At 43.6% G+C, this 18,442-nt stretch overlaps 3 protein-coding genes across 5 annotated transcripts; 1 reads left to right on the top strand and 2 right to left on the bottom strand.

Moving 5' to 3' along the window:
* Positions 1 to 1,414: 1,414 nt before the first annotated feature.
* On the bottom strand, positions 1,415 to 4,380 carry bloc1s3 (biogenesis of lysosomal organelles complex-1, subunit 3). Of its 2 annotated transcripts, XM_056610509.1 has the most exons (5): positions 4,281 to 4,380; positions 3,988 to 4,106; positions 3,496 to 3,697; positions 2,941 to 3,041; positions 1,415 to 2,144 (listed from the first exon to the last, which is right to left on the bottom strand). In XM_056610509.1, the coding sequence occupies exons 2-5, from the start codon at positions 4,102 to 4,104 to the stop codon at positions 1,959 to 1,961; spliced, it is 606 nt and encodes a 201-aa protein (XP_056466484.1). In that variant the 5' UTR covers positions 4,105 to 4,106; positions 4,281 to 4,380; the 3' UTR covers positions 1,415 to 1,958. The 2 variants fall into 2 exon arrangements, with proteins under 2 accessions (XP_056466484.1, XP_056466485.1); XM_056610510.1 differs by lacking the exon at positions 4,281 to 4,380 and having other exon boundaries at positions 3,988 to 4,273.
* On the top strand, positions 4,347 to 10,389 carry trappc6bl (trafficking protein particle complex subunit 6B, like). Of its 2 annotated transcripts, none has more exons than XM_056610512.1 (7): positions 4,347 to 4,449; positions 4,697 to 4,794; positions 5,379 to 5,446; positions 6,100 to 6,217; positions 6,650 to 6,733; positions 6,964 to 7,057; positions 8,579 to 10,386. In XM_056610512.1, the coding sequence occupies exons 2-7, from the start codon at positions 4,699 to 4,701 to the stop codon at positions 8,608 to 8,610; spliced, it is 492 nt and encodes a 163-aa protein (XP_056466487.1). In that variant the 5' UTR covers positions 4,347 to 4,449; positions 4,697 to 4,698; the 3' UTR covers positions 8,611 to 10,386. The 2 variants fall into 2 exon arrangements, with proteins under 2 accessions (XP_056466487.1, XP_056466486.1); XM_056610511.1 differs by having other exon boundaries at positions 4,441 to 4,482; positions 8,579 to 10,389.
* Positions 10,390 to 13,193: 2,804 nt separating this feature from the next.
* On the bottom strand, positions 13,194 to 17,449 carry zgc:114130 (uncharacterized protein LOC570332 homolog). The gene is made up of 2 exons (XM_056610506.1): positions 17,296 to 17,449; positions 13,194 to 16,303 (listed from the first exon to the last, which is right to left on the bottom strand). Exons 1-2 carry the CDS (start codon positions 17,416 to 17,418, stop codon positions 15,032 to 15,034), a joined length of 1,395 nt encoding a protein of 464 aa, XP_056466481.1. The 5' UTR covers positions 17,419 to 17,449; the 3' UTR covers positions 13,194 to 15,031.
* Between the last annotated feature and the right edge of the window lie 993 nt (positions 17,450 to 18,442).

Genomic DNA, 18,442 nt, shown 5'->3' with positions numbered 1-18,442 from the left:
ACATGAATAACAGGTGCACATACACAGGTCCTGTGATGTGGCAGGGCAAGTAGGCTTACTGGACTGGTATATTTAATATCAACTTAAAGGAACAGTGCATGTGGAAATTAGAAACAGAGAGAGGCCCACAATAAATGTCCACTGTGGTTTCCAAAGAGAGAGCTGAAATGTGCCAAATGTTGAGCCAAATGTTTTTGATAGCATCAGATTGAAGTCCCCTTCATACCAAGTGTAACCAGATCTGTAGGGATAGAAAGAACACACTAGGGCCACACCATGGTATACAGAACACAGGGGTGGGTAGAGAGGGACTATTTCATACACTTAATGGGCCAATACCTCAGACAGCGAGATGAGCAAGATAAAGAACTGAATCCCTTTTGTCACAACCTCTGAGGGAGGAGAAGGAGTAGGACAATTTGTCTAAATAGAATTCCAAAATTACATAATCTATAATATCATAGTTTACACACTTTTAAACACCAACTATTAAAAAGGTTAGGGCAGTTGGGCAGCTACAACATGGTTGTAGTCCTATTAAATTGTCTGACAGTGATAACACGCACACACACACACACACACACACACACACACACACACACACACACACACACACACACACACACACACAGACAAACAGACATTCCCACACAAACACACACACACACAGCTATAAATGGCCTAACTCAGAAATAGAAGGGTGCAGCTGACCAGCCCTTTACACTCTTCCGTTCGGAAGACATTTCTACAGCTGGGACCTCAAGTCAATAAAGTCTGAAGGCGTTTACTTGAAAAGTGGAAAAATGGAAGCCTTATCTTCACCAGTGGAGACCCAAGAAAAACAGATAAATATGGCTGAGGATATTATTGAGGTATCTTTTTGTTCTGTCTACAGCTCAACAAGTCAAAGGTTTATTGTTTAAATGTTCAAAGTTTATGTAGGTTATCATATTCATGTACTGTGCTTGTAATAAGTTAATTTGAAGAGCTTTTTTGGAAGTACAAAGTGTAGCAATATGCAGATAAACAAGGAAGGAAATAGCGTTAAAAGTAGAATAGAATAGATCTCTTCTTCCCTTGCCACAGCATCCCCCGGTGGTAGGATTAAGTAAATACATCAGGCATTCTTTTTGTCTTTTAACTAATATTAATTTACCATTATAAGCAAAGCCACATTAACCGGCTGCTCTCGATATCTCTGATTACATTTACCTAGATGGGGGACCCTGCGCGTGTGCCTGCTGAGGCAGCGGTGACCTCGACTGATGATGAGGACATGGGCTGCTGTGATACGGACTTTGATCACGTCTGCACAATGATAGGCGTCGCGGCCACTGCGTTGAACCTCCTACTGATGATGGCGGTGTACATATATTTTGTAAACACGGATGACACCGACACGAAAAGAACCGGGCGGATCTTCAGTGGATGGAAGCCTTGACCACCGAGTCATCGTAGTTTAATCCTTCAGCATTGGTCTTTGTTCATAGCAACATAGCAAACAGTTAATAACAACCTAGCAAAATAACACCCAACTGCATATATATGCAGTACTATATGCAGTGCCATACGTAATACTAATATAACAAAATAGCATTGTGTTATATTATAATCAAAACATCAGGATCAATCTGATATGGATTTAAAAAATCTGGCAATATCAGTGCATTGCAACATTTATTTATATTCCTGCCTTTGACTTTTAGATCAGTTTATCATGAATAAATTCATGACATAAGGTTAATGTATAACTTTTTAGAAGATATCTGGTTAATAATTGAAATAATGGAAAGATTATTCTGCTTTTCACCATTTATTCCTTTAGCAAATATATATATATAGTGTACACAAATAAGGAGCTTGTCTCGTATGCCGAGATCTAAATACATGTTGTTATTATAAATGAATACTGAATAATATAAAACGGCCAAACATAGTAAATTTGCTTGGATCTCCCCTCATGGTCCTTGGGCTATGCTGGCCGCAGGTGGGCCCATGTGGATGTCTGGCAGCAGGTGGCAGCTGGTGATACTATCAATCTTCTCAGAAACAGCCTTCAGGTCGTCCAGGATGAGTCTGATGCTGTGGGAGGCGTTGATGATAGCCGCCTGGGATGTGTTGAGCTGAACGGTGGCACTGCGTACCTACCACAACGATACGTGGGATCAGGTCAATACAAAGGAACTGACAATTAAAACCCCATTAAAAATATATCATGGGGATAGGGGATGGGGGGGTGTAGGTGGTATATGGTAAAATCAGGGTATCTGCAGGTTTCAGCAAGTCAAATTTTTAATACCACCTTGAATGAAATTTAAGACCTAAAACACGCGATGGTGGGGGTTGGCAACAGACGCGAGCCAACTTCGGAAATGGACGTCTTCCAGCCAACTGGCCTTGAATTCGCACCTACCCATTGTCGCAGACTAGCTAGCAAGCACGCAGATAATCATTTATATATGCAGCTAGCAAGAAAGAAGCCTGAAATGTCACACGAGAAAAATTAATAAATAAATAGTCCCGCCCCAACAAATTTAAGTCCTTGAGTTACAGTATTTAAGACCACCATATGACATTTCTAACAAATTTAAGACTTTTTAAGGCCTTAAATTTAGAAACTTTTTAAGACTTTTAAGGATGCGTGGACACCCTGGGTAAAATAGTAGACACAAAATATTAGTTCAAACTGTAAAGGTAGATACTCCTGCAAGTTAAGAGTTGAAGGTGATATTCTTTACCTTGTTGACTGTGTCCTTTAAGACAGTTGTGTAATGAACCCATGTAGTCAATGTAAATACATACATTTCACAAACTTACCAATAAATGCACTTTTTGTTCTTTTGTTTGATGAATATCTTGTGGGAGCCAACATCACACTATAAACACATGTCCAGAACAGAGGACGGAGATGGTCAGAACGTAGGATGCTCACAGCCTTACCTCTCGGCTGGCGTTGCCGTAGACCTGCCGTAGCGTCTGCGCCACATCGGCACACAGACGGCTGTTAGACTCCTGCAGCTTCTGCTGCAACAGGGTGTCCCCTAGAACATCAATAACAACAACAACAATTAATAGCCAGACAAAACACAAAATGAAGAGAAAAGGTATAACCTAAACAATAATGATAACATGACCATTTGCAACCACGTTAGTATTGTGAATGCATTGTATTGAATGCATATTGTGGTGCATTCACAATACTACCGTGGGTACAAATGTTCAATGTTCATGTTATCGTTAGTGTTTACAATATTCCTACATAACACTATATGGATTAAGCTAATGCTTTTGTCCGAAGCAACTTAAAATAAGTGCATTCATCAATAAAGATTTAACCCCAAGAGTGCAGAAGTGTAAATCAAAAACATAAAATGTTTGGTCATTGGCACAATTGTTCCCGTTTGATTTACAATGTAGGTTTAGGTGGGCATGAGTGGTGCTCATATGCACGCAAAACATGGTACATGAAGGGATAATGATTGTGTAGTTCCTCACCGTGGGGTCTGTGAACAGGGCTCCATCTATCTTCCACTACTGACTGGATGTCAGGGTGGTCTCTGACCACTATGAGGGGAGGCAGGTCTCTCCTAAGTATCTGAACGTTGTCATAGCTCCCTGCTGGAGAAACACCAATCGGTTGTCCCTTAGGCTGATCCAGCTCGCCCTCACTGTCCGTCTCAGAGGCCTCGCCGGGGACCTGAATCCATCACATTAGATACAAATAAATTCTCAGTTTATATATAAACGCAAACAATTGAATAATAAATCACTGAGTTCGATTGGTCAACAGAACTCCATCAGGGCTTGTACATCAGAATGCATCATGGGCTTTTTCCTATACGCCATACTGAGAGGAATCAAGAGAGTTGTAGATCCTAAAGCAACGTGGAATAAATCAACAATGTTAACTCATAATGACAAATCATGTGTCAAAGTCTCTTGTAACTGTCATAATCCTAAACAGACACTCGAGCACGTTTCCGTCACCTTGGCTCCAGCAGCAGCAGCCTGGGCAGCTGCCGGCAGGGAGGTGATGTACACCTCATCATCAGAGTCTGTCTCTGACGCCTCGCCCTGCACCACGATCTGGTATCTGTTGGACATCACTGCACAGGAACAAGTTCTCAGATTAGCCTTTAATGCAAACACAACCTGTAGTCCAATTTGGACAGCAGTAGGACTTCTACTAGCGTGCACGTTTACACAGCAGAGAGTTGATTTGTAGGCTGACGCTATGGTAAATTGATACAGTGAGTCTAGAGAAAAATAGAAGCAAATACCTCTTCACTGAAAACGCACAAATCACATGATAAAGCAGGAAGTCCACTCGGAGGTCCTCAGCCAATCCGATTCAGTTGCGCTGAGCTCGCCAACACAATGGCCACGTGGTATAATGACGTAACGTGCAGTCATTGGGCGACAGACAGCCGGAAAAGAAACATCTGAAAGGTAGCAAGCAAGTGGCTGTAACAATGTATTTGGGTGAACAACTCTAAAGATCTATATTAGTTTATCCAATATGTAATCATTATATTGATCCGATTGTTTTCATTCCATTGTATCTCAAAATGTCGTTATCACTCGTGGATCTCAGCCTCTTTCTGTTAGCTGGATGCTAACGTGAGTCGTGTCTGCTCTGGGTAGGGGATGCTCCGGACACTAAATTAACCTGTCTCTATACCTGTATATGTTTCAGACATGGCAGATGAGGTCCTTTTCGACTTTCTCCACATGGAGATGGTGAGCCATGTTTACAAGGAGCAGCGCTCCAGTAAAGGAGAGCTTGATAGCAAGGTAATGGTGAACCATTTAACCACTGTTAACGTGACTCTGTTCGTCTTAAGTTACACTACTCTCCTCTTCCCCGTATCATTTCCACATCATCGTTCTGTCTAGTAAAAAGTTGGGAGTATTTAGCTACCCATGCTGTAGACGCACACTTAGTTTTGGACAAAAAATAATTGTCCATATCATTTACAGAATATACAGTAGACATACATAAATAATAATAAACACTGAGGCCAACCAACAATAGTTGAGCTTCAGTCCTGCATCCTCATCGTGATACACTACTAGGTGTTTAGATGTTCCACAGTCTCTTTACCTGTCCACACTGAGGTTCACTTCCATTTTGTACTGCAACCTGTAGTGATCCTAAATGACCTAAGAAGATCTGTCTGAGTGAGTCTAATTGGTAATTCATAGATCTAGACTCGACAAAAGTTCTATTTTGTTTTGTTTTTTGCCAGGCTTTCAAGTCACTTATGCTTTGTAAAGGATCCCTCTAATCTTGTCTCAACAGACATAGAAAGTCCTGCCACTGAGTCCTGTTTTATTTGAATCTCTGTTTGTTTCCCTGCATATGTCCTTTCGTTCAGGACCGAGCTGTATGTGTCTCCATCCTGGAAGGCATGGGATTCAGAGTTGGACAGGGACTCATTGAAAGGTACCGTTTGATTATTTTTGGTTCCTGTGCCCTGCATATAGGGTCTAAATGTGTTGTGCATATCATGCTTTTTTAGGGTTAATAATTGCATTTGGGGTACTACTAGAATAGGATTACATGCCTGTATGTTAGAAATACCCCTTATTATTCTCACACTGTTAATTTCTGCAAAAAACTATTTCACCGTCTTTCAAAAACATTCAGATGTATAATGTCGCTTTAAGGCCCCCCTCCCGAGTAGCCCACTCTGCTGTGATTGGTCAGCATGCTCACTCTGTCGCAATTGTTGGAACGCTGTGTTCTGTGTCCGAAAATCCCCCCCCCCCCCCCCCCCCCCGAGAAGTTGTAAACATTGCGGGAAGCCGGGGGGCGCGACTTCTGCACTTCAGCACCGCCCACTGCACATTCTGACCGTGTGTCACACTATTACGGAGGTACTTGACTGCAAACGAGCCATTTCACACACTTTTGGCAAGGCGTTCTCGGTGGGCGCGAATACTCCCCCTGGTTCAGACTTGCATTTTTCTAGCTTAGCAGTCATAAAACATATATACATGATACGTCATATAACAGTCTAAAGCAAGTCGAAAAAGCATGATATCAACCCTTTAATTGTTGATCTGACCTCTGAATCACTGGTTCTCTAATGCCAGGATGACCAGGGACTCCCCCAGCTTTAAGGACGAGTTGGACATGATGAAGTTCATCTGTAAAGACTTTTGGACGCAGGTCTTCAGGAAGCAGATTGACAACCTCCGAACCAACCACCAGGTGAATCTAACCCACTGAAGAAAACACAATAATCGCGTGCCATTCTGTGCAGATAAGTTCAATTCTGTGTTCACCACACAAAAGACGTTGACCAGGGTATCGATCAAAAAGGAGCTCAATGTATCTTCTGCATAGAGAGGCATGTGGCTCAAGAGGTAGAGCGGATTGGCTAGTAACCGGAAGGTTGCTAGTTCGATCCCCGGCTCCTCCTAACATGTCGAGGTGTCCCTGAGCAAGACACTTCACTCTCACTGCTCCTGACGAGCTGGCTTTCGCCGTCGGTGTGTGAATGTGTGTGTGAAGGGGGGAGTGTAAGGCAACATTGTGAAGCGCTTTGAGTTGCCACTGGTTAGGTAAGTTGTATAAATGATGTCCATTTACCATTTAGAGACTGTTTACACTGTGTAATAACTACTGAATGGCCCCTGGCAGGGGACCTATGTGCTCCAGGACAACAAGTTTGTTCTGTTGACTCAACTCTCAAGTGGCAAACAGTATCTGGAAGAGGCCCCCAAGGTTGTACACACACACACACACACACACACACACACACACACACACACACACACACACACACACACACACACACACACACACACACACACACACACACACACACACACACACACACACACACACAGCCAGCCACTATTTAAATTAGTCGCATCTATCCTGACCCATACTCATCAATACAGCCAGGCTTTAACTTTGTCCCTGTACATCTCTTCTGTGGGTCCTCTGTGCAGTACCTGGCGTATTCATGCGGTTTGGTGAGGGGAGCGCTCTCCAACCTGGGTCTAGAGAGCGTGGTGACCGCCGAAGTCTCTCTGATGCCTTCCTGTAAGTAGCCTCCACATCAGGTAGAGGGTTAGGTTCCATGGGGGTTGGTGTGGCTTCAGGCAGAGTGGGCCCACTGTCCTTGCAGGCAACACCGATTCACTGTGATGATGTATTGGCCTCTGGCTCTGGTTCAGAATTATTTAGTTGGGTGAAACATGTTTACATCTTTAGAGATTATGGTGGTTCATCACTGCTCAAAATGGCGAGCCAAAATGGCTTTGCGTGCGCATACAACTAACACATCCGTGCACAACAGATATTGTGTGCACTTTACTGCATTTTAAAGCAATATTTCTCTGCAGGTGAGAGCTGTAATATAGCCTGAGGAGAAAATGAGGAGAAAATCATCATTGAGTTTAAGGGGAAGCAGCATGAGACTGATGCTGCTGTGCGTACAAATGCAGTCTTTGCTCTCGTGCTCGCAAAGGCCTCCAAGTCCTGCTCGCTTGGAGGCCTTCTCTCCTCGCTCTGATATATTTTCTCCTAGTGCTGTGGTCTTCTATTGGCATTAGGTGGGCTGAGCCAGAAATGGCCTTTGTGTCTCTTAATGTGATTGGTTTCGTGTTGCTGGACAAGCAAACCCCTCTTGAAGTGCTTGGATGATCACTTGGGTAACATGAAGCAAGCTGACATTTAACCAAGAGTATGCTCAAGAGCTGGCGTCTCAGAACACGCTTTTGAGAGCAATCAGGCAGCTTGCAGTTGCCGTTAACAAAAAATATTACTATGCCTGTCATGAATTAAAGTAGGACCATCAGGCACAGTGAACCATAGTCAGCCTTGAAGATTGGCAAAACTTGAGTAAGTAGAATATCAACAGACCAGGAGATATAAACGTTAAATGCTGATCCCGAAAAATACTGCATTGCCTTGCTGTAGATATTTTGTGTAATGGTAAGGGAGCGATCATCTAATGCAGTCTAATAAACCATCGCTTCACTGTTTTTATATGTCTGTATTTATAATATTATTACCACAGTAATGTAAATGCTCGTTGCATGGATTTCCCCAGGCTGTTTCTTTGCAAACAGAAAAATCAATGTCTAAACGTGATAGGTTAGAGCAACCAATCCCGTTTAGGTATACAATGGCCATTGCTGGCCGCGCCCACTTAGTATCAGAAAGAAAACCATTGCGTGAGGAGAAAAACATCGGAGCAAGCAGGAAAACAATTTTTGTGCACGGGGGCGTTAATTGCATGCTGCTTCACTTCATGTAGGCGCTCAATTAATCGTTCCTCACAGGCTTTATTATTGCTCTCCCGATATAATAATGAGCGTGAGTGAAGTTATACTGCTTGCAATAATGTTTTGTGCGCAATAATGTGTAAGTAGTGTGTGTGGACAAGGTTTTTGCTCACGACTTTTAGCAGCGATATGCCACCATAGCCGATCTCCAAGTGCTATGGGAGGAGAACTGTGAATCTTCATCTAGTTTGAAATGTATCATTAATTTGCATCTGCCAGCTTGTGAATGTTTGATCTTTTGTGTCCATTGATCTTCTGTTGTTTCCATTGACAGGTAAGTTCCAAGTGGTTATCCAAAAGTTATGACCAGAGTCCCGTGTTGCCCTCTGGAGAAATAAACCACACGTATCGAGAGCTCTGGCACCATTCTGAAAACAACTAAAAAGACATTGGGGTTTTTGTCCACTGGTCAAGAAGTTGACAAATTTCAATTTAGGGCCCTGAAAGAACAAGCCATCTCCAGCCGGCTTAGCTAAACACTCTACAGAGCCTAATGGACTCAGTGCTTATGGCCGGTCTGACTTGGCAGTGAGGCAGACGTGTTCTACGTGGACATGTGAAGTGATTCTCCCCTCGTCAGCGGGACCCCCTGGATAGGTTGTCTTTGGGCGGGGCCGAGGTGCTCAGCAATGTGAATGTCAACCTCGGTCGCTACTTTTCTGGTTTTCTTGTTTTACACTGTTTACCCAAGAGGATTCTTTACTTAGTGTGTACACAGAGGTTTGTTGTGCGTCTGTAGCTGTGGTTAGTGCTTTAGAGAGTGTGGGTGTATAGGTTCAGTGTTGGTGCTGGGACTTGTTACCGGTCTGGAGCCCGGTCTGATGGGAACAAGTCCCTTCCTTCCCATCATGTCATAGTTGAAATAATACAATATTGATATGACTCTATTATTAGGGTATTTTTTTAATATAATATTATTAAAACTAAGACACTGGCAAAAAAAACGTATAAACAACGTGGGGCTTTTTTGCTGTCCCTCTGTGGGGTTTGCCTTGTGGAGTTTATGTAATGCAAGGTTGGAGTCTAGAATACAAATGATTAAAAATATAAAACCTGAGTAAGAATCTTTCCTCCAAAGGTATCAACAAACACACTCACGCACTCACAGATGAAGAGTAAGGAGCTTTCTAGGGATTATTTTTGTCCATAGATGTGAATTCATTGTCATTTGTAATAAAATGTAAATGGTCAGGAAAGATTTTTCAGGAATTCGATTTTCGATTCGATTCGAACAGTTACATACAACATCTGTATAGTAATGTATGAACGATCAAAGGTTGTCCATGAAAGGTGTAATTATAACCTATACCACTAGAGGGAAACATTTGTCTTTTAGAGTTATTTGTTTGTTTATTCGTGTTTTTCTAAAACCATCCATGTTTAAACATTCCTTTGTTTTTTATCTCGTTCATTCTCCAAGAGACGGAAATTAAAACTTATTTCACGCAGTCAATGATTCAAAACTTGAAGCATTGTATACGCTATAAAAGCACTTTGATCTGCCAAATTGTATTATTATGTAGTTCTTATTAACTTATTTAATAGTATTTTTCATGTGGCATGACATCAAACATATTAGTTGAACTGATGGATAAAATGTATTGTGTATATCTCAAAGGCACATAGACCTACCTATATTTCTGGAATAGCATTGATCTTATTACAATAAGTAGATAGTTATATTATTAATATTGCACATCTAGCCACAATAGTAATCTGTCTTGCTGTGCTAACACCAGACGCAGGAGTAATTTGGGTAGGCCTTCTAGAGCTAAGGTTACTCCAATACCTCTTTCCTTCATAACTGACTTCATTATCTTCTCCATGTGATGACAGATGTGTTACAGTGGTTGCATTAGAAATTTTACCAAACGAACATCCTGTTTTTATCCCAATCGTGTGATCAAATGTAATAGAATAACACTTATTCCAATGTTTATAACTTTGAATAGCCCAATAGTGAACAAAAAGTTAACGGTGAGGTTTTTTAAACTAGAGAGTTTGAACATCCCCCACAATATAACCTTAAGCCCATCCCTCTGGAAATTTGTTCTAACCCCAGACAGTATGGATAAAGGACAAATGAAGGCAGCCGAGGCAGGAGGGAGAATAATTAGGATGCTTGCATGAATGGGCAGGCAGCTAATTCCTTTGAGTGAGTGTTCAAAACAATTTAATATCAAGCCCAATGTTACTAAGAATGAGAACTTTTAAAGAAGTTGAAAAGAGAAATGGGGGAGGATGCTGAATAGTGCAGCACGGTAGTGGATTACGGATGGAGAGGATAAGAGATTCAGACCAGAACTTAAAGGAATGAGAAGGTGTGGTTGAGGGGGAAAAAGGTTGAAGAAGTTGCAAAGAAGAGACAGACAAGGGAGGGGAGCGAGAGAGAGAGAGAGAGAGAGAGAGGAGGGGGGGAGAGCAGGGGTAAGAGCACAAAGGGAGAGTGCTTAAAGAGAACGAGGTAAATTGGGGGGTTGGGGGATGGAGAGAATGGGGGAGAATAAAGAGGGTGCTCTGCTGTAGACTGCCTCTAAGACACTCAGTGGCCCTGCCTCTAACCGACCCTAACCCTTTAGACACTCCGAGACCCGCAAATGCTCCGACCGTTGGAGTGAGAGAAAAGCTGGGGCCTGGGTGAGGGGCTGTAAGGGGGAGGGATGGTGGGGGGGGTAGTGGGTGGGGCTGGGTGTAGAATGAGAGCAACAGCTGTTGAGCACTGCATAGCCCTACACGCACCCCCCCCCCCCCCCCATCACTACTACAAAATCCCACCTCCACTATCCTGCATCACAATGTGGCCAATCCACTCATAAAGAGGACTTGCTGGCAGGCTGAGGAGGGGGAAGGGTGATGGGACAGGCAGGGGAGGCAGCAGGGGAGAGGGGGGAGGGGGAAGACTAGGAGTTAAGAGGTAGAGAAGTTGATGGTAAAAAAAGAAAAGTAATATTCATTCTCTTAAACGTTTCACTCTACCCCTAACCCTTACAATTCAGGTACAGCATCCATAGAGCAGACACGGAACGTCTTTTGTACCGAGAGACACAGGCTCTATTGATCAGGGTTTTACAACAGTGAAAAGATTCCTCTACATTTAGTAATATTTTCTTGGGAGGAAGACACAAAAAAATATTTTCATCTTAGATTTTAATTTCTTTCTAATGTAATATCTTAAATGCAATTCGTTTAAAAGAATGTTGAAGCATAATAGGTCTCCTGTTCTTTTAATTTGAATGTGGTTGGAAACATGGCTTGTGTATTGGTCTTTACTTTTACACATGCTTCGGGCATTATTATAGTAGCGCCCACAATGGACCGACATTTTAGGGCAGTTTATTTGTGCACCAACTTTGTAGCTATAGTGGACATGCTTTTTATCTCTGTGGGGAGACTAATTAGGCCTATACAATGTATCTACAAAGTGTATTAGCTCAGAATCTTTCTGTGTACAACATCGGTCCTTGTTTCTATTGAAGACTTATGTCCCTACCACTATCTCTAGATGTCTAGTGAGTGTTGTCCATATTAATCATTTTGTACATTGTAACTGTGCAACCCCTGATGTCGCCGGCCAGGTTTGTGTCCGCAACAATGATAAAACACCTAAAGGACATCCTCCATACCCAGCACCTTTTATAAACACCATGCCGGCCAATATCTTAATGATGAGCCAATCCAGCGCTGCTACAGTGAAACTGAACAAGGGGAAAGTTTCCAGTGAAAAACTATTTTCGTGAAGATGCATTAAGCTACACCACCCTCCCCCGAACTCTTCTTTTCTACTTAACCCTCACAACTTTATTTTCTGTGCCCGTGCCTCATGCTTCACAGGGCAATAGTGCAAGAAGTCGTCTCTGGGGAGCGTATGCTGACCTATGGTGCAACTGAATACAGCCATCTGCCTGCCGCTCCTCTGTCCCACAGGGCACAACTGTGGGAGAATGTCTATCACAATGCACCTCTCTCTCATCCCTCTCCCTCTCTCCGAGTCCCTTTAACTCGTTCCCAGCCAGTGCCCACTCACAAACTTCCAGCCCATCTTATTGTAACAGTGACAATACGAGAATGACTGAGCGTTTGTGTGTGAAGACAGAGTGAGAGTGGCGGAAAACAGAGAGGCATGGAAATTCTTCAAGAGTCAACCGTGAGCACGCATCCTTAGCAGTTCGGTGTTCTTCCTTTGAGTTGTAGGCATGGTTACGACAGGCATTGCTATAGAAACACTAATTCATGTTTTTGTATGATGTCACAAACGGGGGAGGCTCGTGGTGAAGGACATATCTAGGGGTAGAACTGCTTCTCTGTGCTTGGTAGTTGTAAGGTGAGAAGCATCTGCACCCACCTGACTAAATAACCTTATTTGGACAAGTTTGATCGATGGAAGTCATTTATTAGCTGTTTCCTTGATTGCCAATAACTGGTTCACCTATTTGACATTATTTCATTCAAAGCTAAGTAAGTTACAATAGTGGTTTACTTATGTGAACCACAAAATACATCTATTACCTAAAATCAGTTATTATAAAACCCCAACAAGTCAAGTTGTAATCAATTGAAATTGCCGTTATTAGCCCTAGTTTCCCAGGAAAAAACTAACAAGAGAAAGTGGTGTAGAGAGCAGGCTGCATGGGATTTGAGATTAAAACCCCAAACAAAAGGCTTCCGATCTCATGGCATCACTAGTACTACACACACTTCAGTGACCAATCGGCCAGCCGCTGTGCTTCAGTGGAGACTCCTAGGCCTGTACTTGAAGCTTAGATCTGTGGCCACACCCACCATCAGTTAGGTCTTTGGTGAAAGCAAGGACGGGGGAAAAGATTAAGACCAACTTTTACAATACCTTTGATTATTGTATAGATAAGCACTGCAGTGCACTTGCCGAAGTGCACCACATTTGAACTCTGGAGCATTAAAATAATCTCTTGAATGAAGAAATTAGTCTGATAATTTGAGGCACATCACAAGTTTGCGTCAATGGTTAATGTTCCGATAGATGCCTACATTTCTTTTAAATCTTTCAATTGGATATAAATGCAAATATATTAAGGACGGCGTTACATCCTTTAAAAGTTTAATATTTAACATTTGCTTGACTTTCGAAATTAAACAACATTTCATAACTTTCTGATTACTCTCTTGCTCTAAGAAAATGCTTGGACATGCAACATTTATTAGAAATGACAGGAAGCTAAAACCCGAACTATGGAATTGGCCTTAAATGATTTAAGTTCCTAAATACAAAACCAAAATAATATAAAATGACAATTTGGAATACTTGAGAGCTTTATCCGAGTGAAACACAGACTTGTACGAGCTAAGAATCAATGCAGCAATGAAACTCAGAACATGGAAACAATTTGTAAAAGAAAAAAAACTTTATTTCTGGTACAAAAAGCATAAGAAAATCCCAAATATATTAAACTTAACCTTGATACAACTTGAAGTCCTCTATAAATATGTTAAAATAATTTAAAGAACTTAATTTACTAAGATTATCACGTTTTTAATGACTAAACAGGCCTCAAACAAGGATGGTGAATAAGCCTTTTTTAAATAGACCCGTAATGGCAAAGAATCTGCTCTCAGAACTAACATCACAAGCTTAACACAACTAGATAACACGTCTAAAAAAATGTAATGTTTCCTAAACTCAGAACATTCAGGATCCTACTCTGTAAGGCAGGAAACCCGGGGCCCCATTTACACGGTTGTGGTCAGGTTTGTGCATTGGTAAAAGGGGTGTGCTCTTAAATTCATATACGCTTTGAGAACAATGTTGCAGAAACAACGGAATATTTAACAGCAGTCAACTACAGAGTTGTGCCAAAATATGGGGGAGATACTTTTGGTCGGAAAGAGGCCTGCCTAGATCTAAACATCACAAGCACAGGAGGAATATCTATCAAGCTTACAAATACACCCTACAAAACACTGACACAGCTCTAAAAATGGCAAAAAACACTAATGCATGCAATCTTCCATTAGAAGTACCCATTCTGGCCCCCTTCGATGGCCCAGCCAGTAGCTGACAGCCCATCGGATTAACGGGTAAACACTCCCAACTGAAGTGTGGACTGCTTCATAACACTAAAGGCACGTCATTTCATACGAAAATGCAACATTCTGGTTTAAGGCCTGTTGTCCAAATACTAGACAGAATAGACGGCACCTTACATCTGTGCGGTTGGGACAGAACTGACTTCACTATTTATATATATATATATTTTTGATATTCACAGCGCTGTGGTTATGGTTGGGGAGGGAATCCAACAATACACATCGAGTTTGGCCTCAAATAGTTCTGGATCTTTGGCGTTGAAACTTTTAGATATAATTATGGATTTGATAAAAAAAAAATGGAAATTTATTTGCGTGGCTGGAGTGCAATCACCAAAACTTATGTGATCAATAATTATAAATGCGTCATGTGCTAGCACTAATAAATATGCATCTTTTAGGCATTTATCCATTACAAAATATTTCACATCATCTTGGTCACACTAAAAATTCAGAGTACAGCCGTACTCATTCCACCCAGCAACCCCCCATTCCCAATCATGTGATGTCATCACAGGGCTGTTTGTGACATAAAAAAAAAAGTGTGATTATTCCAAAGTGTGACCACGGTAGGCATGACGTGGACTGAAGGAGCTTATAAGTGTGTTGGGCAAGACAGAGGGTGTGACATCAAAAGTCTGTATTATTGTCCGTGTGCGGTCAAGCACTACACGACATACTCGGCCATGTCCTCGGGGACAGAAAGCTGACTGAACACCGTCAGGCGCCGGGCGTTGGCGTCCCCACCGTCGGAGCCGCTGAGGGAGCTGGCCGAGCTGCTGCCGCCTTCGTGTTCCGGCTCTGACAGGGAGGTGGAGGAGAGGGAGCGCGGGCCCAGGGGGCCCACAAACCCCTCCGCTGTCACGCAAGGACTCTGACGCAGGGAGGGTGAGGTGGCCGGGGAGAACCCGTTCAGGGAGCAGCCGGAGTCGGGGGAGGGCAGGAAGTGGGCACGGGGGTCTGAGGAGGAGGCCGGGCCCACCGGAGGGGCCTGCTGTGGGTGGAGGTGCTGCTCTGCCTTCGAGGCAGACGCCTCGAAGGCAGAGTCCATCTCCAGTAGGGCGTGGGAGAGGAGCTCTGTGATGTCGCTACAGGAGGGAGGTGCAGCGGAAGGGGGAGCCCGCAGGAAGGACCCTAGGGAAGGCGGTGGGAGGGTGGGAAGGGCTTGCTGCAGGTGGGGGGCGGAGGGGAAGCCGGCAAAGCTGAAGCTCTGCCTGAGAAGAGGAGGTCGGCCGGAGCGAAAGGAGCCAGGCTGGGAGAGGCCGCAGGGGGTGGAGGACGTGGAGGACGAGCGAGGGTGCGGCTGCTCCAGGTCGTCCTCGTTGTTGTGGACAAAGTGGCAGCGGATCCCGTAGGGGCAGAAGCCGATGGTGTGGAACGTGCGACAAGGCTCTGTTTTGTACTTGGGATGTCTGTTGAGGTCACGCAGCTCATCCAGCCCATGGGCAAACTGGCACTTGTTGCCATATTTGCACACGCTGCTCTCGGCAAAGGAGCGGCACAGTTCGGTCTTGTAGCGCGAAGACGACGAGCCAGATGAGTTGGAGGCGATGGACAGCAGGGAGGAGGCAGAGGAGGATGAAGGCAAGGTGGGGCTAGTGCTTAGAGAAGGGGACCTGCCGGCACCCAGGTAGGGCCAGCCCAGAGGCCCCCCTGCACTGCTGGTTTCAACCATGCTCAGAGAGCGCTCTACCCAGAACCGCGACCTTGCCCACTGGATCGAGGTGGGCTGCTCTGGAGGCTGGGGGCTGTCCGGCTTCTGGCACCAGTGGTTGGAAGGCAGGAAGGCGTCCATTAACTCAGAATGCTGAGAGAGGGAGGAAGGAGAGGAGGAGAAATGGGCACTGTTGCACTGCTGGCCGATGTAGCCGGCCGTTTTCATGGCCAGGCTGAGGGGTATCGGGGCACTGTTCTGATCCCTGAGGTCAAGGTTCAACAGCTGCCGCAAGAGGGAAAAAAACAAAAAGTCAGCATTGAGAACATTAGTTTATCCCCAGAAGTAATTAACCTTCTAAAATGGATTTTGTACCCAAACGTTTTGTTTATTTTTTATTTTATTTTATAGATCGGGGCGTCTACAGAGTGTTACTAGATGGGATTGGGTCCGAGTAGGGTGACTTGGAACAACAAGCTTTATTCTCATGTCAGCTGGCCTCTAGTAGGCCAGGGCAATGTTCATGGGAGGGAAGATTTTTTTCACTTAACAACTTTGATGGTTTAAAAAAGTTGATTGAATTTGACAACTTGAACCACGATCAACACTCAACAAGTTTAAAAAGCCATCACATGGCGCATGAGCACTATGGTACCAAGTGCTGCTGTTCCAGCGGCCGCTGTAAGGAACAGGGACCAGGAAGCAAGAGGTAGGCCTGCTGTGACACACTACGGCCCCGGCAGTGTGATCTCATTGGGAACTGGCCTAAAGATATGAACGGCAGTGTGATCTCAATGGGATCTGGTCTACAGATATGAACGGCAGTGTGATCTCAATGGGATCTGGTCTACATATATAACGGCTGAATAGTAGTATTGGGTTCTGGTCGACAAATATGAACGGCTGTATAACAGTATTTGGATCTGGTCTATAGATTTGAACGGCTGTATACCAGTGTTGGGATCTGGTCTACAGCTAATTAAAGGCTCTGTAATGTATTAGGGGCCCACTTCATGAATCACAACACACTGCGTCAATTTTGTTACCAAGTAGATAAAAGTTCCCTTGCTCGTTTTAAAGAAATCCAAACCAAACAAAACACGAAGTAGTTTAGTAAATCGGCAAGCCTCTTAAGTTGAACATCAGCCACACACACTTGAAAATAAACAACCTGCAGAAAAAAAGTTAGCCGTAGCTAGCTAACTAGTAGCTAGGAACTAGTACGGACGGCGTCAAACTTTCTGTACTACCGCTGCTATCTCTTTAAATAACTTTACCTGGCACATGGTGTCCTCCACGTCTACAAGCTGGCTGAATGGAAACGACGGCATGTTGTTTATTATCCGTGAGTTTGTCCCAGGCGGCCCCGCGGCAGTGATCCAAAGCGCTGCTGCGGGCATATGTTTAAAGAAGTGTCCTCCTGAGCCGAGCCGCCTCGGCCACGTGCGGCTTTAAAACCGAGCAACACGCTGTTAGCCACGCCCCCGGCCGTTAGCCACGCCCCGTTCGAACACGGACCGAGGCGGCGAGGCCATTTTTATATGTTTAGCGCCATTCATTTCAGAATCTGAATCAGAATCACTTGCATTTCATCTTATTGTAGAAATAAATTCTCAAGCTTGGTTCCTCAACAGCCACATAGCAGCAACATACAAGATAAAGTAAATAATATAAGTACAAATACAAATATGTAAAAGATAAGTAGCAGCATAGATCACAATAGTAAATTATATAAAAAATATAAAAAAAATATAAAATAAAACTAAAACAGTGGTAATATATATATATATATATATATATATATATATATGATCAGAATATGCCCTCTAGTTTTGTATGTGTAAGCAGACAGGAGCTTATTTCATGTGTATAACTGATAATAGCATCATGCCACAGTTATCAATCCAAGGACAAATAACAAATGCCACCACAAAGTAACAAGGATAGCCAGCCAAGAGGTAGGCTACATGTTGTCCTTTAGTCTGTGTTAGCCAGATACATTATCAGATGTGAATGAGATACTAGATAAGAGCACGATTGGAGGGAAGAGTGAATAGAAACAAATGCAGAGAGATCAGAAGGAAGCTGGAGACACACTGGCAGTCAGCAACAGACAGGTATGAGGAGAGACAGGTAGGAGGAGAGACAGTTAGGAGGAGAGACGCGAGGAGTTCAAAGAGAAGCCTTTGATTCAGTAGCAAACGTGTCAAAGCTTCCACCACAGTGGAGAAATGGTAAATGACAATCTGACCTGAGAAGACGCGCACAAAGAACTGTCACGGCTGAAATTGTCACACCTTGAATCCCAGTAGAGACTGCATACCGGGTCCCAGACTGGAGCCAAAATAAACAACCTGGCTGTCGTTAGTCTTGGACCCAGGACCCAGGGTCACAAATAAGGCTACACTATGACAAGTGCCAAGC

This window comes from Gadus chalcogrammus, chromosome 16 (genome assembly GCF_026213295.1).
Source record: "Gadus chalcogrammus isolate NIFS_2021 chromosome 16, NIFS_Gcha_1.0, whole genome shotgun sequence".
Lineage (NCBI taxonomy): Eukaryota > Metazoa > Chordata > Actinopteri > Gadiformes > Gadidae > Gadus > Gadus chalcogrammus.
Note: the sequence above shows the minus strand (reverse complement) of the source record. Positions and strands in the feature narration are given on the sequence as shown.